Source organism: Pempheris klunzingeri, chromosome 10 (assembly GCF_042242105.1).
Source record: "Pempheris klunzingeri isolate RE-2024b chromosome 10, fPemKlu1.hap1, whole genome shotgun sequence".
Classification (NCBI taxonomy): domain Eukaryota; kingdom Metazoa; phylum Chordata; class Actinopteri; order Acropomatiformes; family Pempheridae; genus Pempheris; species Pempheris klunzingeri.
In genome coordinates this window covers 18,938,390-18,965,907 of record NC_092021.1, presented here as the reverse complement: position 1 = coordinate 18,965,907, position 27,518 = coordinate 18,938,390, and the positions used below count along the sequence as shown (strand labels likewise).

Sequence of the window (27,518 nt, the reverse complement as noted above, 5' to 3'; positions counted from 1 at the left end):
GGACGCAGGGTTGAGTGTTGGAACAGCCAGGCGGCCAGTGTGTGCATCCCAATCCCAGGACGCGACACCAGTGTAGCTGGGGCTCAACTTTCAGCTGATCGCTCAACTTCGGACGCTTTGGGAAACTTACAAAAAAAAAAACTACAATAAAAATGGGTAAGTCTCACCACCAAACCGCTCCAGCACTGTAGCCGGAAGACGGACACACATATCGCCTCTTTCGTGATGACAGCGCGCTTCATACTTTTGTTATTGACGCTCCAACTTTCGGGTCGATTGTTTTAACTGATCCTAACTTGTACTAGCAGAAGTGGTGCTGCAGAAGTGGGCTGTTTACCTGACCCGGTTTCATGAGAGTCGGTATTAGAGCTCCCTGCTGAAGCAACTGGATGAAAGCGATTAGAGAGATTAAGTTCCTGCAGTCAACTCTGTGCGAGTCTTCCGAGGTGTTAAGTCCAGATCAACTTGCTGCCTCTACTGTCTCTCTTACTCCTGCTTTCAGCTGGGACTTAGTGCTGAACTATTGTTATAAACTATTTGGTCAAAGCTGGTTTTCCACCATGCCTTCAGCATTATCAGCGTGTATTGATCCTCATTGGTCGTTGTGATTAATCATGTAGCAGGGTTTGATAAGGGCTGTCATGGAGGTTGAAAGGTTGTTGTTGGTGGTGGTGCAAACTAAAGTGCACAGAATATTATGCTGGATGACTAAAAGTTGCTGGAACATCGTGGTATCATTAGTCAGATGCTGCATAGCTGCAGCCTGCACGCTGTGTGTTTTGACAGAGCTTGTAATTGTTATCTGAAGGGCTGAGCCGAGCCTGTCCCATCTTTAAATCAGTTCCAAGTGTTGGCCATCTGTGCTCCCAACCTGAGAGGCGGTGGGTGGGGGGGGGTACATGGGACATGCCATGGATGTTTAGTAACTTCTTGCTAAATTTAAGACTTTGAAACCAGGATAAACTGTGGACCAGCTGGGAAGAATACTCAGCTTTCACTCCCAACTGCGTCAACTCATCCTTTCACTGGATTATATATTTTGCACCAAAACACACAGAATGGATCCAAAAATTGCACTTGTTCCATTCTGAGTTGGTTGGTTGGCTTGCGTTGTTTGCTGTGGCGCAGCTGAGGCCAGGGAAGAACACTCTGTGCGAATGTGTATCAATGCTCATTAATTCTCTCTGAAGCACTCACAGAGGCGTCTTTGTGCTCCTAATTTGGGGCTGCCCCTTTGTGTGACTTCAGTGGCTCTTAATGTAGAGAAGAGAAGTTCACTGAATTGCAAGTTTCAGAGCGGATACCCTGTGAACTAATTCCCCACAGACCCTCTTTCACTGTCTCATAGAGGATATTACTCTGCGTGGCATTCGGCTTTTGTGCATTGTCCACTTGCTAGAGCTCCTATTTTACATTCAAAGATTCTCCATGGGCCTTTCAAGGGAAATAGTATAGCCTGTTGTTGTGGGCATGAGGAGATTAATTTGGAGACTTACTAGTTGCTGTAAGGTCGCCTTTTGTTGTGTCAGAGAACGGACACCGCGGCGCTGTGCTGTGATTTGCTGTGTTTCATGCGAGATAGCTTTGAGGACAGAAAATGGATTAAGTGAGCATGAAACCGTTCAGCCCGAAACAAACAGAATGTCTTGAAGCTGATTGTGTTGGGAGCTGCGAAGCGAAGATGTCATTTGGCGGTTATATAACTTATGTCTGATTTGATTTTACAGTGACCTTCACCTCGCGCAGGGGCCGCATGTTTTTCAGAGAGATTCTCCTCTGTCCTTGCGGTGAACGCTTTAACAGTGCTCTGGCCTGTGCGAAGGATGTGGGAGGATAACTTGGCATCGCTGAGCTGAGCTCAATTCAGAGGAAGACAGCGAGTCATTTTCCACAAATATCCTGTTAGGTTCTTGGTGTTAGTCCTGTGACAATTACCCACCCAGCAATATGTGGTTGCCAAGAGCCTCCTTGATAGCTCAACACAGGGGAGAAAAATGTGGTTTTAGTCCTACTTAGGTACACTTTCAATGAGCCAAACGTCCGAAGAAAATGTGTTGGCCTGAAGATAAAAAGGTTCTTTCTTGCATGGGATGATCATACTCATTCAGCAAGAAAAGCATGACACTGCACTGCATACAGAGCTTAATGATCGCTGCAGATTCTAGCCCTTAAGTCATAAATAAATATGTCAAACATGAGCAAAGTATATCTTTTATTTTTCACTAAATTTGTTGGAAAAACAGCTTATAAGTCTCATGCAGAATGGAAAACTGACTACCTTTTCAGTTTGCCAGTTCAGATACAATTTGATTATGTGCTTAACATTTGAAGCTGTCTTATGACGAGAGATCTGACTAATCAAATACAGCAAATTATGGACACGACTATGAACACAGTGTCTGTTCCTCTTGGAACCAGATCCTGATCGCAAAAAGGGAAAGATTGTTTTTCCTTATGGAAACTCATGAGCTGAGTGTTTTGTACTGAGCCTGGTGGTCTTGTGGAAAAGGCCATCGAGGCTGGATGCAAACCAGATCCAAATGTTACATCACTGTTTCTGAGCGATTCAAGTGAAAGAGAGTTAATCACAGCCGACAGTTTTGAATGTGTCTTTAATTAAACTACTTGCTGTAGTCCAACTGCTCAGCTGCTACTCACACATGGTTTGCTAGTGCTAGGGTAGAGGCTCAAACCTGGTGCCTTTGTGATCAAATCCTCCCATTGATTCTGTTCTTCGGTGATCCACAAACGCAGCATTTGGACAGTGTCCTTCAAAATGATTGTTAAATGTGTGCCTGTGAAGCGTCTCCGAGGTGTCAGATGTCTTGTGCTCTTTCTTGTTGTGCATTCCTCCTCCATCCGAACTAGGATGTCTGGAAATTGTCTGATTATTCAGCTCACACCATCAGCAGTGATCGCTGTCACAGACCCGTGCGTTGGACTGCGTGTGCTGTGACCCTGCATCCTGAGTCTGAGGAGAGGAAAGACCTGTGACTGCTAATGCTGTGCCAGCAGAGGCGCTTCTGCGCTCTCGGAATCAACAACTTGTCAACTGATGGCAGAGAAATAACAGAGTCAGATAATTTCCCCCTGCTTTCAGTTGACTCATGGCGATACTATCCTCCGAAGGCAAACTGTAGGTCATGTGCCTGCACATGCTTCTGTTTCCAGGAGATGCAGAGAAAAACAGGACTGCGAGGATGCGTCACCGCAGAGATGACTGAAGGGTGTCGAGAGCCAAATTGAACTTTGTGTTTGAATCAAATAATTCCGTCTGAAATGTGGTTCAGTCCAAATAAAGTATGTGCTAACCTTTTACGACTGATCCCACATTTTCATGTCGCCATCAATAATTCCCAAATTGCTTTTCGTCTTCAGTGTGCAATCATTAATTACACTGAATATCCCCCGTAATGAGGTAGTTGCTATCATAGTTACATGATTTCTGGGCCTCTTTCCATTTGGCATAGGATATGACTGAGCATCTTTGTTAATTATACAGCAGATGAGGCCCATACAGTACTTTTTGCAACTGTGCAGCTCTAAAAAAAAAAAAAAAAAAAGAGACCCCTTTAGTTCAATCAAGACTTCATTCAGCTCCTGCTTCCCTTCCCGCTCTACTTTGTTTCCTCTCAAATCTCCCTCATATCTCTCTCCGGGTTTCCTTTGCTCTCTTCACTGCTTTCCTCGCTGCCTTTTATGATTCTGTTTCTCCCCCAGCGCACTGCAGGTCTGCCAGAGCAGTCATGTTAATTTGTTGAGCTTGATAACTCCTCAGACAACAAAGAGGGCCATTGAGTATTGTGACACGAAATGATAGGAATAGAAGTTCCTGAGTGAGGATACTTGTTCAAGCATGTGCCTTCGCTGTCACTTTTACTAAAAGCCTATTCACAGTTGAGCAGAAGGGATGCAAGTGTGTGCGTGGGTGACTCTCTGTGTCTGTGTGTGCAAGTTCACAGTCGCGCTGCCACATGGTAGAGACAGGCTGGCATTTAGATATCTGACAATACCCTATATGCAAAAGACCACTGCTTTCAGATATGCACAGGCAGCTGAACCCTGGTGTTGTATAAAATATGCCAAAAATACAATCTGGCCTTTATCTCATCTGCAAGCCTTCAGAAAAACGCCCCTGATTTTTAAGGTTAAACTGTCAAATACATGCATAATGAGGTCACATTTTTTTTCTTCAGTTTTACGATATGTTGGCATCAGTGCATGTACAATACATAGAGGTGATATTTGCCAGCGGAGCAGCAATCTGTATCAGTGTTTTGTTCACAGTCAGATGATTGTTCCAGAAGGCCTGTGGTAAATAATAGGTTTGGGAAAGCAAAGAGCCCCAGTAGCTGGTCAACACTCACTCACTCATTCATCAGGCATTCAGCCTCACTGCATGATTTTGTGCTATCTACACTAAACCACATTACAGCACTCTGCTTGACCATATTTGCCACAGCGCCAAAAACATTGCAAATGCCTTTATTTGCTCTCTTCATATCACATGAGCGGGGGAGATTGATTAAATAGTCAATAATGTTTTCCTGGAATGACCTATTTTCTCTTGCCAGTCTTGGGTAAGCAAGTAAATAGATCATCACGCAATCACTGAACAGTGTGATTGCTCTGCACAAAATTATGCCTGTGGCCTTTTGCAAGTTAATGCCTCTTCCCTGTGATGGCCAGGATCTGGGCCAGAGGATTAGAGTCATGGGGTGGCCACCGGGGTTAAAAAGTAAAGCTACTTGCAGAAGTTTGCACTCTAAGGTCGCGCTCAGGCCAACTTAATCCCCGCTTCAAAACATTTGGCCTTCTCATTCATTGAGGTCAGTTCAGTGGCATAGCAGGGGTCCCAATGCAAAGGCCTTGCGTAAAAAAACATAGTGTGGATCTATGAAAAAGTTTAACCCAGCTACATTGTTTTGGCATCTAAGAAGCCTACAAACTCACCAATCTGTTTGTCAAACTGGACATCCTGGATGACCGATAGCTGAGGCAACACGTCCCCACCAGAGCAGCCTCTTGTGTTGTTTTAACACGGAACTGTTTTCTTTAGGCATCTGTATACGTGTGAGTGCTGTGTTTGGCGGATGGCCCAACAGCATCTGACACACATGCCTGTCCAACTGTTTGATAAAACTTTCCTGAAACTGGCACTCCAAGGAGCATGCTCACCTCACTCAATCGGCTGGGCGTATGGTGTGGTTTCTCTCAAGTTTTGTTTTTTATTATGCCTCCGTGCCGGCGACAGCACTGGCTGGAGGCATTAAATGTTCGGGTTGTCCGTCCATCTGTTAACACGAAATCTTTGGAATGCTTTTAAGGAATTTCTCCAAATTGAGCTCAAATGTCCACTTGGACGAAACGATGCACTGATTAGAGTTTGGCCTCACAAAATATGTTTTTGGCATTAATTCAAGAATTCAATCACTAATTATGACAAAATTTCTCACAAAGGTTTAATAAGATAAAATGATGAAGTATATCCAAAGGGTCAAAGGTTAAACTTAACTGTGACATCATAATCAAACTCACTTTTCTAGCCGTTATTCAATGCCGTATCTCATATTTTACATTTGGTTGGATACTGACTGTGATTGAATAGATCAGCTTTATTGATGAAGCATGTGAACACACCAAGTACAATAATTTTGACAGTTTTTTGTTTTTCACAATGAACCTACACACCAACAGATACACAGCGAAACAAGAACAACAAAGCTTAAAGTCAAATCAGTTACATTTATGTGTCTCATTGTGTTGTGGTCAGTTAGCCACGTGTTGCTTTCTGCTTGTTTGTCCCGCCTCAGCTTCAAGCTCCTTTCGCTTTAATATGTTGAGATTGTATTTTTCCACACTCTCTGAGAAGTAGGTGAGGGGGTGTGTCAGCTAAGATGGTTCAGTCTTTCAACACGATATATTCATTCCTCCTGTTTTAGGAGAGCATGAGCATGAGTGCAAGCATTGTTTCTAAGTTCCAAATACTTCAATATGAAGAACGATTTAGCCGCTTGATGTGACCACAGTTCAGATGTGAAAGTAGTCAGGTGAAATGAGAAGAATATTAGGGCCTCCAGCTAAGTTTTCTGTAAGATCGTCTGTGAGGAGTGAGAGCAGAATGCATTAGTCTGCTTTTCAACTGTGGGAGCCTGTAGGATTGAGCTGTTGGCTGCGTGCCCACTCGGTGTATTCAACCCTTCACAGATAGGTCTTTGTCCTCAGCGCTTTTACGCAGCTGCTAAACAACCGTAAGACAAAAGCATCTGGGGTACCCCAGCACACCAATGAGAAATGTTCACCATATGAAGGGCCGCGCCAGACAGCCTGAGACCATTTGGATGCAGCTAAATGCTACATTAGGGATGAATTAAGCAGAAATTTAAATGAGTACCAATATAACCCTTATGGGACTACCCTGCTTAAGACATTCAAACATGTTTTTTGATATTATTGTCACAAAACAAAACTTCAGAAAACTTACTTCCTCACAGCTTGTTGTTTTTGATGCTGCAGGAAGTGCACATGACTCCTCTTTGCTGATGTTGTCGGGATGTGGTGCTGCATGTGATACAGTGAAACCAGAGTTGGAGGCCACTAGCCACACACTCCCTCCCCTGTCCACAATCGTTTTCCTGCCCAGGGAAATGGTTTCCAACGGAGGGTTTTCATTGTCTGTGTATTATCCTCCAGAGAAAGGCTTGATAGGCAGGAAGAGGCACTTCTGCCAAGCAGATGAAAATCTGCAATAGCTGAGCTTTAATAAAGCGACAGCTGTAGGAAACCCAATAGCTGAGGGAAAGTGTTTGGGAAGGCTGTTTGCTTCACATACATACCCGGTCGGGGGGTTTGACATGATGGATTTCAATTTGACTGAAGAGTTGAATGCTGGATTAGAAAACTCTAAACTCACACAACTGAGTCATTCAGTAATGTTTAATGCTTTTACCATTTGTAGGCTTCATGGTTTTTCTTCTTCAGGCTTTTCAAGTGTCACTTACTGTACTATAGGTTCGCTTTAGAGAAAAGGAGAAAAATACCAGCTTGCAGCAGCTTCAGGGGAGAGGAAATCCCAGATGTTTCTGTCTGAAAAACAGCTTGACCTCGTAACCACACGCAGACCAGGGGAGAGATCAGTTAGCAGAATGAATATCACAGCTACACCACTGAGAGGTCTCATAAGTCATCTTAGCTTTTGACCTCTACTCCATGGGAAAACAATACATCTGTAACAATAGAGTAGCCGCAGCTGAAAATGGAAAAGTAATGCTGTGAAGGAACAAAGCATCTGGAATGTACAGAGCTGCTGAACACGTGATCCTGTGTTTCTGAAAGCTTGTAGATGCATGTATGCATGTATGTGTGAGACTTTCTATCGACTGGCTCGTGTTTGTTGTTGCTGACTGAAATTTCCAAGATGTAAGATTATCATCTTCCGTATTTGTTGTCAAAGTAATTTTGAATTTGAGATGTGGCATGCAAGTCATCTGGCCTGTTATTTTTGCACTGAACTCTACATATCTTCAAAACAAAAGCTCTTAATGAACGAAGCAAACGGTGTTTTGTTCATTTGTTGAAGGGCCAAAGTGGTCTGAACCTGCAAACACAAAAGTTAGTGGAGAAAAAAGTAAACAGAATCTCTTTTAATGTCTTATCAGAGCAGTGTTTGTGTTTGTGTTGGCGATATGCATCATGTATTTCCATTTACGGACTCATCCACATCATTTAAACGATGCAGTGTGGACAGAATGCATTCCTGAGAGTGTAAATGTTTAGACACTGATAATGGTGTAATGACTTCATTACATCAGATGGTGCCATAAATGGTTTCTATTTTGCACAGTAGATGCTCTATAATATCCAGTTTGAAGGCTAAAGAAGTCTCTGCTGTTGGAAAACTGCCTGTGAGTGCTTAAAACAATAAAGTAATGGATCGACCCGCTCTCGCAGAGGTCAGCCAGGGGAGGGTATAATGCTACCACAAGAAAGATTAGCCTCCATCTTTCTTTTGTGTGAAACTGTGTTTGCCACTTATTATTAAGCACTTAGCCCACATCGTAAAGGCTTCCATCATGAACCTGAGGAGAAACGCATCTCTGCAGGGATGGAGGTGTCAGGTTCAGGTTACGGCCAACTCTCTGTCCTTCCAGGATCCAGCCGCAGGACGCGGGGCTTTCAGACACAAGAGGAGAGCCTCGCGGAACAAAGGCGTTAAAGTGATCTCCGTGTCGTCTGCTCTGTTGTCATAGTGCTGACGATGAATCCTGACCCTGTGGGGTCTGACTGGCTGGTCTGTTGAGTAGCACCGGCTGGGGCTAAAAGGAGGTAGTGCCTCCTTCTCATTTAGGTTGGATGGGAAAGGGGGGGGTGGGGGTGGAGGGTTTGGAAAGGGTAAAGTCTTGGGTCAGGGGTGAGAGGTTGGCAGCATGAGGCGGAGGACAATGGGACTGACGGGAGCGACGCGGAGAAAGAAATCCCAGCAGCTGGGATAGACACAGAGGAGGGTGGAGTGGGGCCTGTTCATGGGAAGCAACCCCAAGATTAGCTGGAGAGTCTCGCCTGGTGTCTCCATGTCTCAGTCTTCATTATGTCTCTATTGTGTGTGTGTGTGTGTGTGTGTGTTCACATGCGTATGCACTGTGCAACAAGTAGGAAAATGAAAGAATGTCTCCAGCCCTGTGTTATTAGGTTTTTCAGGTTTAATGACTGCTAGGTAATAATGAGTACTAATGGCGTTCTTGTGTTGCTTCATTTGCCAACAGAATATTCAGAATTCAATCAAACATGTTATGTGCACATCTGTAGTGTAAGATAAAACAAAATAACCAGCTAATTCAAAGTGACTCATGTCTGGTAATTCTAGTAGCATAAGGGCGACTCAGCATTTTTATTTCCCTTTGTGCATGTTGAGCTAAATATAAAAGTGCTTACGGCGATAGGTATTGTATTTAAAGGATTAACACCACTAAGGGAAGTCCCAATGGGATTTGTTTGTACTCTCAGTTCAGTTTAATGGACTGTCATACATTCCAAATAGCTTTGGGAGGTGCTCGCTGTCAAAATGGCTGTAGTATGGGTGTAGTTTGCAGTTAGTGTGTGCCGGGACAGATGCCTGTTAGGAGAGTAGACTGTTTTAAATCTGATTACAAGGACTACACCTAAGGGGACGTTGAACACATGCACACAGAGGAGCTCTGAAGCGACTGTAGTCAATATGCTTGTGTTGAAATCTATCACATGACTTGTATCACTTGATCACATCACTTGTGTGTGAAAGGTGTTGCTCGTAGTTGAAACAATAACCCACTTTCTAGCATCTTTCAGCTCACTGTTGTGGTTTTCGTCACCTCCAGCTGTTCTCGGCAAAACAATTCTCCGTGCGCCATCTGTCCACCTCCAAATGACAGATGGAGAAAGTTAGCAACTAGCTGGTGAACATTTAGCAGCTTGACAACATTTCCCTCAGGAGTTGGTGGAGACCAAAACAGAGTTAAAAGCGAATGAATGCCGTTCCTGCGTCTCGTCTGTTCCACGGAGACTGCTGAACAATAGAAGTTTTAAACCCATTATATTTTCTTACAGACAAACTATCCAGGGCTAGTTGGGTATTTTCACCCCCCCCCCCGCCCCCACTTCTTGGCAAAGTATTATAACAATATAGATTGAAAAGACAAGAGGTTATTATGTAGCATTATTCTAACTGGATAATGGAGAGGTGTTTGCTTGCTGTACCTCTTGGCTCGTTCATTGGCTCCATAATGTAAGCGTGGCAAACCGCAAAGACAGTCGAGCCTCCTCCAAACCAGAGGCAACATTAAGCTATTTAGTGCACGCTGAAAGACAAACAAACAATTACACAAAGACTTTTACTTTATTCTCAAATAGTGTAACTATTGCACGACTATAAATGCCTCCCCTGGCTCCCCCTCTCTCTGTATTAGTTCCTCTTCCAGGTTCCCGTTTCTGTTTCCTGGCATTGGTTTGGTCTTTTGACTCCAGACTGAAATTATGAAATTCTTAGTCTTTAGGTTTTGCTATTGCGTTGGTTTTCTGTCCGGCCAAGCCGTACTGGCAATTTCCAAGGTACTGTAAGCAAGGAACCCAGGATAATATGAAGCATCTGTCTCTCACTCACCCCGCAACCACAGTGGCTGTGGATGTGGATGTGCCAGAGAGTCAGGCTTGTGAAGTCATTTTTAGAGGAAAAACATGGCTGCCAGGCATCCCTGTGCGAGTGTTACTCCATTTCCAGCCCTAACACGATAGTAACACAAACATACAATTAGAGAAGTGCTGAGTCAGATACCATGGGCATTGTTTGGTCAAACACTTGTAATTAGGCTGGAGAGAAAAATTCAATCTGGACTATGCACAATGAAACGCCAAGACATACGGTTGAAACTGAATAGCAAAGTTTTTCAGCCGAGGAACATTATGTCGGTCTTGGGGATGATGTTTTTGCACCACAAACGGATGCAGGGATTGGTTGTACGATATTGTTTTTTAGGTTGAGGGATTGCAGTAAAGGCCCTCAAATAAACTCTCAGCTGGGTGAGAGAACCAATTCTCTCTCCACAGTTAGGCGAGTAACTCAACTTCACAAGCTTCTGGCCAAAGTGTCATTTCGAACATCATTAAATCTTTAATATGAGTCTGAATCTGTTTCGAATGAGATTGCGGTGCATCCTTGATTTCTAGACATTGTTGGTAAAAAGCTAGTGAGGATTCGCTTCTTTTTTTTCCTAATGTGATAGGTAACCAGACTAAACAAGCTATTCAAGGACTTAACTGTGGTCTTTTTTTTTCCTGACATTTTGTTAGAATAGAGATAGAAGTGATTTATTGAGAAAAGAATCAGAAAATAAATGAGTAATGAAAATATTCATCATTAATGTTCACCATCATTATTAGTTGCAGCCTCTAAGCTCTTGGAGGTAAAGGGGGACTCCACAGGTTTTACACGTCGAAGTGTGTTTACAGATGCTGGGGAGGACACTATATAATTTAATACACTTTTCCTCAAGTGATGTTACTTGAGTCAGTGTCAGGTGGGGCTGAATACTACATTTTCAAAAATCTTGGGGGAGTGAAGTGAGCTGACCAGCCCTCTGTAGCCCGCTAGCTTTCCCAGACTATATTAGCTGCAACTAGCATAACGCATCCAAATCTCCAACCTAACTGTCAGCGGTCAAGTTGCATTGTGGTTAATGTAGGCGCCAGGATTTGACAAGGAGGAGGAATGCATTGAATAAGAAAGACAATATCTCTGTTTCTGCTGCATCAGTTTTGGTACTTTTTTCTTTAAATTGTCCATCATGAGTCTGACAGTATAATGGGAGAGCAGTGCTAAATCAGAGAAATATCCAAGCACGTGTTCAAATTCAAGCATAAAGATGGAAAAGCCTTAAAGTATGATGCCATAAAAACATCTCAATACCATTTTCACTTTCAAGATGCTCAGATACTGAGTGTGTTGGAGTTTCCTCTTTCTGTCTGCTGTGTACTCAGCGATGCCAGAGAAAAAGGGATTTTTCTAAGTTTATAGCTTTTTGACAGAGCCAAAAGAAAGCACAAGGCTCATTATAAGTCAGCCCATTTTGGTTTTCCCCCTCACTGTCCACATACTTAACTTTAACGAATGAGGACAGTTAGCATATTCATTTTTTCCACTGCAGAGTTTTCTTTTCTTAGGAAATAGGGATACAACTCAGAGGCTCATATTGGTTGGTGTGGTGCTCTTAATCATTACATGGAAGTATTGGCTCTTCTTACCAGGGTGAGTTTGAGGCATACTTTTTTGATGTACTGGCTGTTATCACAAATCATGTGCTGAACTGTCAGTAAAAAACTCCATACAGAATTTGTAATGCTTTGTTAAATCTCTAGACTAGCAGAGGAAAATGGGTCAGCAAACAAGCAAATGGATCTGTATAATGGGTTTGTAGTTCGGTGCTTTTGTAAACCAATCAATGACTTGGATTCAGCACGCTGAACATGAAAGCAGACATGCAGAGCAGACTGACCTACGAAGATGCTCTGCATTTAAATCTAGGTCGGTAATGCCACCACAGGACAAAGGAATGATTTTCACTGACTGCCACAAATCGGCAAAACAGTTTTTACGAGAATCACTGACTCCAATGTTGTAATTAGCCACTAATCACTGTCAAGTACATGAAGGGGAATGTTACAGCTTCTTCCAAGAGCAGCAAAATATTCAGGGATATTTGGAGGATCAGGTTGCTTCCTTGTTTTGGCTTCCCTCTCCTTTTCTCCAGACTTTGGCCTTCACGATCAGTCATAGCTGATATGGGCCACTCCACAAACCCTTTTAGCTTCATGCGTCCTCCTCTGCTCTGGTGTTCGTGCGCCTGCTTTCTCAGGCCGTCGCGAGTGGTTTTAAGTGGTGCTTGGGCCTGGGCACAGACCTGCGTCCCTGAGAACTCCTTCCTCAGTGTGAATCAAGCAGGGTGCAGGTCTTCACGGGTGACTGAACACTGAGGAGCATTCAGGGCCCCCAGTCTCACAGCGTGAAAGGTTGACCCACAATGAAGCCTCCTCCATTTGTATGAGCTTCATCATCATTCAGATTGTGTCCTCAAGTAGGGGAGTGTCAGGTTCTCAACACTGGAATTTAGCATGCAGCACTCAGGCTTTGCCTCCTACATTCACATGATTATTCCCACAGCCACTCAGCCTGTCAGTGTTTTTGGTAAAGCTGAGTCTAGTCAGTATTTTGCTCTGTAGGTGTCTTGCAACACTTCTCTTGCTGTATTCATTGGCTACCAATATACATTACATTTTGCCATGATATGATTTAGTCAATAAATCACATGACCAATCTCCACTCACACGGATGAACCCTCACAGAATTATTATATAACTTTATTTAGTTCACTGTTTTGATTCAAGGGTACGTTTATCGTACTGTTTAGTCTCCCTGTTCTAAAACTCTGTTTCCAGCAGCAGCAGCAGGCAGATTTTTCCAGCATGAAAAGCTTCAATAAATACACAATATGATACCTGCCCAGAAAGTTGAACATGCAATTGCTAAAGGCTAGGATGATTTGACACATGTCGGTGGAGGCCAAAACAGAGCTCAAAGCAGGGTGCATATTGGACTTGCATTCACCAGATGGCAGAAAACACAAACATATATTTACAGTATATTTTTGACAAAATACAGCTATATACACTCAGTCTCAGTTGTCATACACATGATAAAATCATTTACCACTGATCACTGGCTCATTCAGCTGCTTTTCTACCCACTGGTGAATAGCCTTAGTCATGCAGTTGTACTGTGCAGCTAACTGTACTGTAACTTTGCGCAATCCATGATCTTTCTTTTCTTAGAGGTTAGAATATATTTTTTTATCATTTTCACACCATTCCCTTTGTTGTTTATTAAGTTTGTCGAGCCGACTCTGACGCCCTCACATGCACTCGGAAACAGCATATTTATGATTACTCTCGTGTTTAGCATAGTTATTACAAAGAAAAGTTCAGTAACCATAACACTGTTTTCCTGGCTTTATACCCAAGCCAAGAAAGCATTCTTTTAATTGCACGGGCATTTGTCATTATTTCCATTATTTATTTATACTAGAATTGAATACATTAGCGTGGAAACATTAGAAAAAATTAACTAGGCCACATGTTCTGAATTTCCTTTCACATGTGCGCAATAAACTCAAACCTTGTGTTGTCCTTAAACTTTTAAAGGACTACAGATGGATCACTGGTTTGTTTTGATTTTGGTGTTCTCAGTAATTTGGAACCACTGCGTGAAGTATGATACATTTAGTCTTGTGTAGCGAGTACGCTACTTTTGAAGCTTCACTTGAGCTCCTTAGTACAACTAATGGGGAAATCACAAGCATGGCTTTCTTTAAATCAGTTCTACACATGGGCTGGAGTCTCTGTTCCCCACTTCACAAGGATGTCAGTTCTCCTGGCGTTTTTAAAGGGCTGCCGGTGAAAAAGCTTTAAGATTAGTGCGGCATTTGTTGTTGTGGGATCCCCACTAAGTTCACTTCCCTGACCCCTGAGGCTCCCCTCCCCTGCTGGTCCCCCTCCTCTCTGAGGTCTGGTATCCGTGAGAAGACACCACTCCAGCTCTGCTCCAGCAGGGCTCTCCCCCCACCGCTGAAAGGCCTATCTCTCATTAGCATGCCCCTGGGGCTCCTCGGCTTGCTGTTGCCAAACAAACACAGCCAAGACCGTCTTCCCAGTCTCCTTCGCTGTCTGTCTCTCTGGTCATCTCTCCGTCCTCTCTCCATTTTTTAACTATTTGTTTCACACCGTATCAACCTCTTTGCATTCTCCTATTCAGCTCGTCTATACCTTTTTAAAGTCTCCGTGCTTCTGCCCTATGGATTCTCTGGATCTCCCACTTTCACATGCTGTTTCCTCTGTTGTTGTTGTATTGGCCCAGAGGACGCTGTGACTCTTGTTTAGGAAATGTAGATCTGCCCGTCTTTCCTGTGTCCTTTTCATGTGAGTTAGAAGCCACCAGATGGAGGGAAGACAGCGGTCAGAGGTTGCTAATGTATGCTGCAGGAGCAGAGAGCATATGGTGCAAATCAGAACATGAAGGGCTAACCCCCCAACTCTACCACAGCACACACACACACAGACACAGACACACACACCCTTTCTTGAACTGTGATCACATCAGAAAGGTGACTGTGTCCTTATATTCTTTCTGCCCCAGTCCATACAGCACAGAGTAGGGTTTTCACCCTCTAAAGTAGGGGTCCTTATTCACCCATCTGCAACCCCCTCTCTAATATAACCCACCCTTTCTCACCAGGCAGCTTGCTTTGATTTGCTATTCAGGGATCTACTTCATTTTCAGAGCCAGGGACGCCGTACAGGAGGGAGCGTGTTGAGGGCATGGGCGAGGATTTGTGTGTCATTAGGAGGACAAATTAATTTGACTCTAGCGAAATCCCAAAACGGTCAGTTGAAACAGAATAGATGCACAATTTGCGTGTTAACCTGGATTTTAAGTGATATGTGACCGAGGGCACGCACTAAGCCCAACCAAATCCCTTCTGACAAGACTTCTGCATCTTGGAAAGGAAGTGTGGGGTACAGTGGAGTGGTGCCTTTGTAAGGCAGGACGAGTCGAAAGGAGCGAACGTGGAAGAGAGGGAGAGAGAGAGAGAGAGAGGGAGAGAGAGAGAGAGAAAGAGAAAACGTGCGGGAGTAAGAGGGAGTAAGCTAGGAGAGAGTAAGGGGGAGAAAGGAAGAGAGAATTTGCTAAAAGGAAGCATTTTTGTTGGATGGGAGAAAAACAACCATGGAAACTCCATCAGAAGAAAACCAAGACCAGAGGCAGGACAAAAGAGGTACCAATGAGCGCTCACAAAGAGCCAGTTCAGTTCTTTTCACTGCTTTGTTTACTGGGGCTTTAACCTACTCCAGCCTGCTTGGTTTCATTCTGGTCGGGTAGATTTTGCTCAGCAGAGACTTAAAATTTTTAAATGTCAGCGCGTCATCCTTGTTCTAGTGTGTGCATGCACATGATTGTTGATATTCCAGTTGCGGATTAGTGCACCACTGCTCCTGCAATATTTTCATCTCTGTCATGCTTCAAGTGTGTTTTTTTTGCTCCGCAGCGTTTTGCTTGTGCTTGTTATATGATCTAATTAGTTTTAAGCATGTGGCACGTTTGGAGCAGACTGCGCTCCTGCAGCAGGAGGGATGCTGTGTTGCCGCCGGTCTTCATCATGCCAGTGTCACTCATAAGGACAATGAGCCTGTTGCAAAATCCACAGCAGATCAATCAAACCTCAGGGTGCATTTGAGTTGTTCCTTTGGGGGGAGGGGGGGGTGATGATTAATGATGTGCATGAGGTACTGCCAAGGAAAAAGATAAATGAAGCAGACATTACCAGTCTCACAAATAGACAGCCGTGAGGAGAGTGTACACGAGAGAGAGAGAGAGTCATTAACTTGATCACCCCCTTCTTGTAGGAATCAGCAGGAATCATTGATTTTTCAATTGCTCTTTTGTTCTGAACATCTATTTCAAGTGAAATATTGTCAATTCAGACAAGCACTTTTTATTGACTACAACACAGGCATCATAAAGACCCAGGTTTCCCAGCTCATACAAATGGAGGAGGCCTCATTGTGTGTTACTTTATGTTTCTGGATCTCTGTGTCATTATGAAAGCAGTAGAGAGCTGAGCGAGATGGGAAATGGCTTCAAACAAAGGTCCTCAGCTGGACGTTGTGATCATAAGGTCGGGATGCGAGCTATTTCGCTGTTCCTTGTCTTCAGTATCTTAGGCTGGGTCGGAAACCTGCGGGCCTGTGACGCCCATTGAGATACTGTATGTGATATTGGCCTATAAATAGTTTATTAGTTAGTTTGTTTGACTTGACTCTCCCATCATTTACTTACATATCATTGTGCAACTCATGTTTACATATTTACTGCTCTAGTGTACCCAAACACACAATGTATCGTTGCCTGTTATTATCATAAAATGCATACTCTCATCTCCCTCAGCTCCTTTCACATACAGCCACGGGTGAGCTATTGCATTCTATTAGCTACAGCCATTAGCTGACATAGTATAAGTTTCCGTTGTTAGAGACGTAAACAGTGAAACCACTTTCGACGAATTTGCAGGCTCAGTTCTCCCCCGTCCCCCCGAGAATGGCCATTATAGCCATTATGGCATGTTTAAGAATCGCTCCTCTCAAAGTGGAGTGCGTGGAAAATGAGACTGTTTCTCATAAATGGTGTTCTGGCATCTCGCCCCAATGATGCAACAAACAACAACACTTAGCATTAGCTGTAAACAGACACATCTGTAAGCAATGAGGTTAGATGTCAGATTAAAAGTGCATAGTGTTTTTAACAGGGCAGGAAGCCAGTTTGTTGTTCAGGACTCAGTGATGAGATGGTAAAGCTGCAAAGTCTTCATCACAAATTGTGTGCACCCAAGTGTGTTTATTTGTGTAAGTGGGGTTTATTTATTTGTTTATGATATGCATACATACATGCACGAATGATCATGTGGATCTTGTATGTGTTTGTCTTGCATAAGCGTGGATATCTATGTATTTGTGTCTGGCGTGGACATCAAATGAAACAATGTTTTTTTTTTTCTAAATGTACGTTGCTCACTTGCTTTTCCATGCAATCAGGTGCAAATTTAGACATTTTTTCCACTTTCCACAGAGGGTCCCAACTCTCTGAAGACTTTAGCTTTGTGGTGTCGACACGGGATGTCAGTTGTTGAAGGATGGAGTGTGGTGATAAAGCAGAGCCAGCTGCACGGGTCAGTGCGATTAGTCTGAGCTCAAGCACTCTGTGGTGATGCACGGCCAGAGCTACGTGTTTGGAGGCTGTGTGGCAAACATGTGCTGTAGGGCCCCTGTTGCCCCCCACTACCCATCGAGCACATTGCACACAATAGATAGCAGCTTGTTAAGATTTTTCAAACAAACCAACAAACAACTGATACTGGACCTTTGTTGAATGTCATTTCCTCCTTCTCTACCCCCTCATTCTCTCTCTTCTATCAAATAAAGTTAAAAAAAAAAAACAGCCAGTTAACCTAGAAGTCTTGCAGCCACTGGAAGTCTGGGGCCCAGTATTGTGGTTATTAGACATGAGGCTGAGATTTCACTTTGTTTTCTTGATCACTTTGTCCAGCCGTGCCTCTGTCTGTTCGTCTGTTTGTTTCATCTGTCTGCTGGTCCGTAGTGCCAACTTGCCTGCAACTCATGTTGGTCTTAATGAGCCATCTTATTCACACATTGGAAGACTTGAGATGCTTTGACAAACAGGATCCTCCCGGAGTGTGAAGTGGCCGCTGTGGCCCATTGTGGATCAGCTATGAGCTGCTCTGGAGGGGAACACAGGATGGAGCTCAGCGGTGGGCTTGTCCTGGGCCTCAAGCCTGTGGGCCGGAAGAGCGGGACCGTGGTTCACTGCCATTCTGAATGGCCCCTGAGAGTCCACTGTGATGGACAGTCTAGGGCTGCACACACTGGTTCTTTGTATCAGGGCTTCTTGGACTCAATCTCTATTTTTTTTTTTCTATCTCTCTCACACAATGTCATACACACAGACACACACACACACTTCTTCTTACACAAGCGTCTTTTTTTTTCCTTCTCTCCTCGTGATCCCAATGTGGCAAATCTAGGCTTTGCCGTAAGGCCTGACATTGTCATTACAAACAGTCGCTAACTTGTCTGTGTTTTTCTCTCTCACACTCTCTTTTTCACTCGATCTCCTCTCCTCTCATTCATGTACCGAAGCGCTGAGTTGGAGAGGGGTGAGTCTTGAAGTGGTTGGAGGTCTGACCAAGAGTATTAGTCAGGGACTGAGAGCATGTGAAAGTCATCAGAGGGAAAAGGTCCAACGTGATTTTCATTTATGGCGCTTCACTCAGAACAAGCCAGCAGGATCCATTTAGTACAAGCTTGTTGTTTAAAGATTCACCAGCTCTTATTCCCTGTGGAGGAGGATGATTTGAGCTAAAGTCTGCCCCTCAATATCCTGTGTGCTATGAAATCCCACACAGTACACTCAGAGAAAACAGTCTGTACTTTGTTGCGTGGCAGGTTTACTGATACTGACTGACTGTCTTTTAACTCCCCAATACACATTATAAAATCCTCTATGAAGTGTCGTGATATCCTTTGAACTAATGAGTACAACGTAAAAGAATTATGTTTAACTCGGACAAAGAAAACCGGTGGTACATATCATCCAACGAGCTATAATAGGTTGATTAATGAGCTTTGGAGGGGCTGTAAACTAGATTTTGTTACCTTCAGACCTGTTTCCGGTCTTAATGCTAAGATAGCCGGCCGCTAGCTGTAGTCCTGTACTTAACTATCAAATATAAGAGTGGTGTCTGTCTTCTCATTTAACTCTCAGCAAGAAAGCAAATGGGGGAATGTCCCAAAATGTCAAACTATTCCTTTAACCCAACAGTGCAGCCCCACCTCTCTCATAAAAGAAGGCAAAAACACAAACCTGGAGTCAAGAACTGAAGGGGCTTCTGTGAAGTAGGTAGATTTAATAAAAAGGATGCAAGCAATATCTCACAGATCCTGAGATTACTTCCAAATCCCCCTTCAGCTTTGAATCCATTGACTGAATGAGACTGATTTTACTATTGTCTGTCTACTATGGGGGCTACTGTCCCCAGACAGAGTCCTTTGTGCAGGAGTGCCCAAGATTGGTGATGGCCTTTGATGTCATATCTGTCTGCTCTGATGTCTAATACCAAGGCTAAAGCCCTCAACAGAGGCCCTTTGTGAACAGAGAAGTATTCCTGAGGGTTTGCTAATAGTTGAACCACGTCAGCGAGTCTGTCCTTGTGTTTTTTTTCAGTCCGCCAGAGCAGAGTTATACTAACCTGCCAACAGGTCCAATCCAGCTGTGAAAATACCACCTCGGATTTATTGTGTTATTAAACATAACAACCAGTAAGTGACACACACTTACCCCATTCAGAGAGAGATAGATAACCAGCATTCTCAGTCTGGATGGATGGAAGCTTCCATTCCTGTGGAATGGACACTAATCAAACGGATGGCTCATCGATCCGATTGGTGGCTTTCAAACATAATGTACGTTTTCTCTCTCTAAGTGCTCCAAGCCGGACAAGCATGACAGAGGCAGACATGTCAGTCTGACCTTCTCCGTGACAGGCTCCAATCGAGGGTGGTTACATGCTCAATGTGACGTTTTTAAAGCATTTGAAGCACATCATACATTAGGCATATGCTGCCTGGTGACAGTTTTGTGTCTTATAGCTTTAGACATCCCTATCTGTGCTTTTTTTTAAAGAATCATTTTCAGAGCTGGTAAAATTCAGACAATCCAGGCAGACTGACTGTCATGATGTGATCATGGCATCCAGCACTATGCACTCTGTCAGCTTTTTGACAGCTGATCTAATGGGAATAGTGACGCATTTCCAAGGCAGGGTTTGAAACCGTAATGAGTTGGGCAGGCATGCTGATTTTCATCCATGACATGTCACAATTGATTGTGATCAAATGAATTCATAATAAACCAAGTGTGGCTGTTGTTGCTGCTCCTGTCACTCATTGCATAATAAGTATGAAAGATTTGGCAATAGAGATAAACACCACACTAACCACACTTCTCATATGGAAACATTTCTTCTCTTCGGGAGAGCTAGTTGATTTAAAGCAAATATATGGCCTGCTACTGGCCCAGAACTACCTGACAGTGATATCCACTACATGAGCAGCTCTTCCTCTAAATGGACTGAATTTACTTTGCAGCTGAGCTCAATATCCTGTGGAGCTCTGCACACAGACTCCCAGCAGCCTACCCACCCTCCCCGACATGTTCATCAGAGAAATGTGGGCTGCGGTAGAAGTTAGCAACTCTGCTGCGGGCATACTCATTGAGTTGTGGTTAACATGCTGCCATGGCAACTCTCATTCACTGACCATGGGACAAAAATGTTTTTATCTCCCCGTACTACACAAACAGCCGGGATGACGCGTCTGACTGCAAAAAGTATTGGCCCAGCAGCGGTATATCTGTTTTAATTTCCTTTGTCACGGCAAAGAGCACAAACACAGATGAACTTTCAGGATACTCGCGTCATGAGAGAGGCAAGCAAGTAGAAAAGAGATTCTGGTCTGTTTTCTTTGATAAAAGCACCATATTTTGTTGAGGAATTCATGTTTTCCTGCTCTTACTACATACAATAAAGAGCAGGAATAAGAAAAACCTGTTACATGTGTTAGATGCAAGAAAAAAAGCATACAGTGTATAGCTTGTAAGCCCAGAGTTACCACTTATCATATTGAAATTACATTCTTTTCTAACTCCGAGCATAATATCACTAAAATGCACTTGCATAAAATAGTCTGACAGTGAAAAGCATGTGCACAAATCTTTATGGAAACTTGTGTGTGATAAGTTATACTACTTTGTAAATTCACTATATTCTCTGTAATATAGACATTTGCCATTTGCATGATCTGTTTATTTTAAGGTTGCAGTTCTTCCAAACCCAGAACAATATAAATAAGCAAATATTTCAATAGGATTTCTTAATCCAGCAATATTTGGTGTTTTGACCACTTAGGAGCGGTGCACATAGCTAAAGTTGCAAAGTTGTTAGCAAGCAATTGCTTATGTATATGTCCAGAAGCTGTGAGGAACATTAACATTCATTTGGAGATGTATCTGTGTGCATTTTGTCAGTTGTTGCTGCTTGATGCTGAGTAGGTAGCGTCCCAAGCGTTTTATTGGAGATATTTTTTGCTTAATGATGCAGATGCGGTGCGAGTGAAAAGAAAAACGATGAGCCTGAGAGGCTAAAAAGGTCCGTAGAGTTGAGGAGAACTGTAGACTTGGTGGTAATTCTCTGCAGAATCGCCGCTACGAGCGGCTTCTCTCATATACACACAGTGATTCGATCAATTGTTGATGTAAAAATATTGATCACAGCAGCTTTAAATCCTTTAGTTGCTGTGTGACATCGGGGCAGATGTGATGGCTTTAAAACATTAACAGCCATTGACCCCGCTGTCCTGTGACTCTACAACATCCTGTCAGACCCATGTGGATCTGATTGGGAGCACACTGTGGTTTGTTTGCTTGCATCCACAGTCAGTGCATTGTGGTGACTAGCTCCATTTCACAAAGCATAAGAGCACATTGGATGAGGCACATCCATCTGGGTCACTTCATTCCCTCGTTGTGAGTTGCCATTGATTTCCATTACAGCTTGGCAGACACCCATTGCTCTGACCTGCTGGATGGCCATTAGTGCCCTTAAAGTGCAGTGATGAATTGTCATTAAAGGCAGTGTAGACTTAAAAAAAACTCAGCCTCACACGTTGTTCTGTTTTTTGCTGGTACTTTCCATTGCAGAAGTCTTGAAAGGAAACACGTCTCATCGAGCATGACCACAGAAAAGAGGAAACGTATTTTTAAAAAAACGTCCTTTGCTCTGTCTGTATTAGTTCCTTTTTGCTCATTTTGTTCTTTAGATCTCTGAGCGAAAACTCAGTCTGGTGTTCTTTAATCAGTCCTGATGGGTGACAAAATGCCATATGGTGTAATTAGTCTGAAAATTATTCATATGGCTCTTTGATAGACTGGTGATCTGTCCAGGGTGTACCCCGGCTCTCGCCTGTGTGCTGGGATGGGCTCGATGGGTGAATGGATGACTCATATGAATATTCATCTCACACTTCATTCCCCTGAGTTCACTTCCTGTGACTGAAACACAATCCCTTGTATGGAATGTAATTTACAGCATGGCCCTTTAAAGTAAAAAGATTTGCTATAAAACACTGTTCCATGATATTAAATGACACTTTCCCCTGACATGTCTTTTTTTTTCTTCTGCTTTTTTTTCTTCCAGGTTGCTTTGAGTGCTGCATCAAATGTTTAGGCGGGGTGCCTTATGCGTCGCTGGTGGCAACAATCCTCTGCTTCTCTGGCGTCGCCCTGTTCTGCGGATGTGGCCACGTGGCTCTCACTGGCACCGTGACCATCCTGGAAAACCACTTCTCCAAGGTCACCAGTGATCACGCCATGCTGACTGACGTGTAAGCGACCTTGTACCCTTTGTATTCAGAGCATTGCTGCTTGCAATGCTTGCCAGTGTCTGAGAAATGAGTAATACGGAGGATTGCGACATCCTGGTGACCTCCGTTATCGTTTAAAATATTGTGTCTTTCACGTCACAGTAGGATCCATTACACAATGTGGTCACTGTGAGAATGTGCTCTTACATAACCATCACAATGAAGAGTGCCCCAAATGTAAGATAACATTTTGAATGAGGTTGACTTTATGAGGGCTATTTTTAGCTGATAACATCCCCCAGGTTCACCTCATCCTGAAGAACAGTCCTAATATGGACCTTTTTTTAAATACAGCGCATCCATTAGTCCAAACGATAAAAGAGGAGTGACAGGAGACGGGAGTGCACATATGTTTTATGTTGCCGTAGATTGGGAGTGCTCTGTTTAATTTAAGATGTCTACAGAGGCAGTCTGTCTCTTGGCAGATGATTTCCAGAGACATGCATCACCTGTTAGCTCCACATTCGGGCTGCACGTCTTTCCTCACTACTTAGGAAAGCTGGAACACTATCTCAGTCATAATCATCTGTTTTGGCGGCGAAAATCGTAGTAGTAGTCGTTGATATGCGCTTGCTCTGTTTTTAACCTATAGCTTATGTGTGACATTGCTCTTTAACAGAATACAGCTGATGCAGTATGTCATCTACGGCATTGCTTCGTTTTTCTTCCTGTATGGGATCATTCTGCTGGCTGAGGGCTTCTACACAACCAGCGCTGTCAAGGAACTGCACAGCGAGTTCAAGACCACCATCTGTGGACGCTGCATCAGTGGAATGGTATGTTTACACAACCACACTGCTGTGTCCAACCAGTTTTTTTTTTTTAATTTTTTTTAGTGCTAATATATAAAATGCGTACAAAGATGCATACAACTGATTTAGTTCCACGGTTATCTGAAGCTAACATGGTGCCATCTCCGTGTCCTCAGTTTGTGTTCCTCACATACATTCTGGGTGTGGCCTGGCTCGGTGTGTTTGGCTTCTCTGCTGTCCCGGTCTTCCTCTTCTACAACATGTGGTCTACCTGTGCCACCATGAAGTCTCCGATGGCCAACCTCACCAACATTGACTCCATCTGTGTGGATGTTCGCCAGTATGGTGAGAGAATAGCTCTTTGTCCAGCAATAGGGCTCGTTTGACATCATTAACTTTTTCTTTTATTACTGTGCAGACTGAGGTGGCTTAGAACCAATGCAATAATCTAAATCAGGGTGCCCCAAACTTTTAGGCTGTCACCCTTTAAAAACCTCGTGTTGCATGTATCTTCTATGACAGTTATGGCTTCCTCCTTTTCCTATTTGACTAATCTGTCAAGGCCCAAATAGGTGCAATCCTCACCTTCCTAATCTTTTAATAATCTTGTGACCACTAGTGGGGCTCCTGCTACAATTGCACTGCAATAAATTTGGAGGGTGTTTGCAAGGGACGGATTAAATTCTAAAAATTCTCTAAAATAAAGGAAGTCTCAATAGGACAGGCTCTAAAAACACTGGATCCTGCACTTCACATAATGCAACTCAATTGCATCTTTTAATTAACCCTCACTGACTGATACACCAAAGATTGGCCACATGCCCACATTAGCAGACTTTACATTAAAAATTGATCATCACTGATTATTCTCTCAGACTTCCAGAACCAGGAAAGTCATTTTATAATGTTGGAGTGCCCCTTTAAATCGAAGTTTACTATATATGTATAGTCTTCAGTGGACATGAACTCATTGATCATATTCACATGGTACAATTTATGTGTGTGTGTGTATATGAAAACCTTTTGAATTTCATGGCTACAGGAATTATCCCATGGAATGCCACACCGGGCAAGGCCTGTGGATCTGTGCTAGGCGACATCTGCAACACCAGTGAGGTAGGAGGTTGCGTTCAATCCACACACACACACACACACACACACACACACACACACACACACACACACACACACACACACACGTGTGGACAGCAGAGGTATGACGTGGCACTTTTTAATGGAAGAATAATCGCTGCTGCTTGTGTTTTTCCAGTTCTACCTGTCTTATCACCTGTACATCGTAGCGTGCGCCGGGGCGGGAGCCACCGTGATCGCTCTGGTAAGCTTCCCTCCAGTCTCTCCATGCTCTGTCTTTAGTCCATCTTTGCACGGTAATCAGCAGATCACGTGTCAGGTGCTGCTCCTCTCATTCTATAAAATCCGATGTAAAATCTGAAGATGGCTCATAGGCTTTCTCTCAGCTCCAGTTCCATTTGCTGTTTACCATCTGCTTAGATGCACATGGCCCTGTTTTTATTTTAGGATGGAGGAGAGTGCAGTTTGGTGAGCGTTTTGTGCGTCATAAAAGAGTGTTATTCCTAAAAATCATCATCATGAGTTTGAACCACAAAATCACAAGACGGATACTGTAAAATTATGATCTTTAACAATGATTGATCACTTTACTAACTAGTGACGAGGAGGTCACCCGCATGTTCTCTTACAACCTTTTCTGTTCTCTTCCACCAGCTGATCTACATGATGGCTACCACTTATAACTTTGCCGTTTTGAAGTTTAAGAGTCGAGAAGACTGCTGCACTAAGTTTTAAACTGTTTTTGAGAGCGCGGTGCAGCATTTGAGGCTGCACTGAGTAGAGACAGTTGCCACTGACAACAAATGAACTAAAAAAAAATACCTGAGAATAGAAAAATCAACATCTCTCGATTAGTGTAAATAGCTGATTGTATGCTTCCTTTAGGATTTGGTATCCAGGGATATTGCTTGTCTGAGGACACCTGATGAAAGTTGTCTTCAGATTGGGGTGGTGTTCAGTTGACTGGTTTGTTCTGCTTTCCTTGGCACTCACTTAAAGAAATTTGTCACCATCGGATTTTATAGAAATGTGCACAGCTAGAAATCCACAACAGTGTTATTTATATTTGTAACGTGTGAAGCTCATTCAGTTCCGCACTAAAGCACCAACTGCACGAGCATTTCGGATGAAAGAAAACCCCCAGTGTTTAGCAGGCAGTACCTCAATTTGCATAACAGGACAAGCGTCAGTCGACTACAATCAGAGCCGAAATGGTAATTTGTGCACAAACTCCTGAGGCACATGTGAAACATACTTGTAAGATACTTGTGCAGGTTGTAACGTACGCATTTTAAAAATGATTTAAATTGGAAATGAGATCATTCTGATATACAAGATAGACACTGCACCAAGCCCATTAGATGTACAGTAGAAAGCTCTAAAGTTAGCCCATGTGGACATCTGATGACAAATATTAAAAGGTGTTCTCAGGCTTTATGCTTTTGATTGCCAGATTAGTTTTGGTGAGGATGAATTCTATTGTAAAAAGGACTAGCTACAGTGGCAAAGTAGCGTTGGTCAAGTGCCTTGTCCTCATATTTCTTTGGTTTCTTTCCTTAGCCTTAATATTTTGGTACCAACCCATGAAACCACAAAGTGTTACGCAGAAAATATTCAGTATTATTTCTTCTGTCACGAGTTAGATTCTAAACTGAACTAAAAGCCTTTCATCAACTGTATTATGCTGATGAGTATTATGGTGACCAGTTGTGTTTATTATAGATTTCAAAGTAACTGCACACACAGTACTTAGCACCGCACACTATGAAGGGTTAGGCCAGTACCAGGGGTATACTTCTGCATGAGGCCCTAAGCCTCTCTTTAATTTCATGTATTTTATAAAAAAGAAAAAAAGAAATTCTCCTATATTAGAGTAGAGTAAATGTATTTTTTTCTATGAGAGCTGATGCTGGTATAGCCTCAGCTATGAAGTTGATGTTTTGTTTCATACATTTTCCTCTTATTATTTCTCAAAGTGCCATTAAAGAGCCATTTGTTTTTATCTTAACACTGAGCCTGCATGCTTACATTTCTCAGATTCTTTGATCTGTTTATAGCTACTTATACTCCATATTTCATATATTTAATTTTCTCCTAAGTTTTTCAAGACTGTAGCTTTTACTTTCTATATAAAATAAACAATCTTTGTTTACAAAAGTATCCCTATGTGGTCTATTTCTTAATTCCTACAGCAATATAATGCAGAACTGCATATGGGACAGGATCAGGTTCACAAAACCTCATGCTTTGCACTAACCTCGAGCTTTTACAGCTGCATTAAAAAAAAAAAACTGGCATGCACTTCTTCTGGCTCTTTTTCTCTTCTCATTCTCACGACTCAAAAGTGTTATTTCTGTAGTAATAAGCATAGTAAGATAGTAATGCAGTATTAGTAATTATTGTAACAGTGATGTTACAATCATTTTAACAGTTAAATCTTTTTCAGTAATGTCTTTTGTCACCCCGTGTGTGAAGTCTTTTTAAAAAGCTTAACTTTATGTACGTGTATGTCTGTGATGTACGTACTGTAGCTCTTACTCCTGTAGCTTGCTTTGCATCTTTGACATGCTCACCGGCCATCCACCTCACCCTTCTCTTCCAGATCCACTTCCTCATGATTCTCTCAGCAAACTGGGCCTACCTTAAGGATGCCAGTCAAATGCATGCCTACCAAGACATCAAAATGAAGGAAGAGCGGGAGCTGCAGGACATCACCTCACGCTCAAAGGAATGCCTCAATTCCTACACATAAGGATATTACACGCTCACGCTCACTACCCACACACTCACGTAAAAGACACACAGACACTGCGGCCAACCACTGTGGCCCCTTTGGACCAAGAAAACGCTCAGCTAAAATAACCTGCCAACTGCTGTGACACTGTGCAGTACTAACCAGGCTCCTAACAAACTAATGCATCAGTGTTGCTTTCTGCACTAACTCACCAACAAGTGTTTTGGAACTGCTATGGAAATTTCATTCATGCATTTTTTTTCCCCCCCTGTTTTTCTGAAGGGGAAAAAGGCAGTTTTGAATTCTGATGT

The 27,518-nt window shown here is 43.0% G+C and overlaps 1 protein-coding gene across 2 annotated transcripts; it reads left to right on the top strand.

The window, feature by feature from the left end:
• gpm6bb (glycoprotein M6Bb) lies at positions 1 to 27,462 on the top strand. 2 transcript variants are annotated; one of them, XM_070838124.1, is made up of 7 exons: positions 1 to 156; positions 22,404 to 22,590; positions 23,249 to 23,405; positions 23,558 to 23,726; positions 24,424 to 24,497; positions 24,652 to 24,717; positions 27,076 to 27,462. In XM_070838124.1, exons 1-7 carry the CDS (start codon positions 153 to 155, stop codon positions 27,223 to 27,225), a joined length of 807 nt encoding a protein of 268 aa, XP_070694225.1. In that variant the 5' UTR covers positions 1 to 152; the 3' UTR covers positions 27,226 to 27,462. The 2 variants fall into 2 exon arrangements, with proteins under 2 accessions (XP_070694225.1, XP_070694226.1); XM_070838125.1 differs by lacking the exon at positions 27,076 to 27,462 and adding an exon at positions 25,128 to 26,612.
• Positions 27,463 to 27,518: the final 56 nt, after the last annotated feature.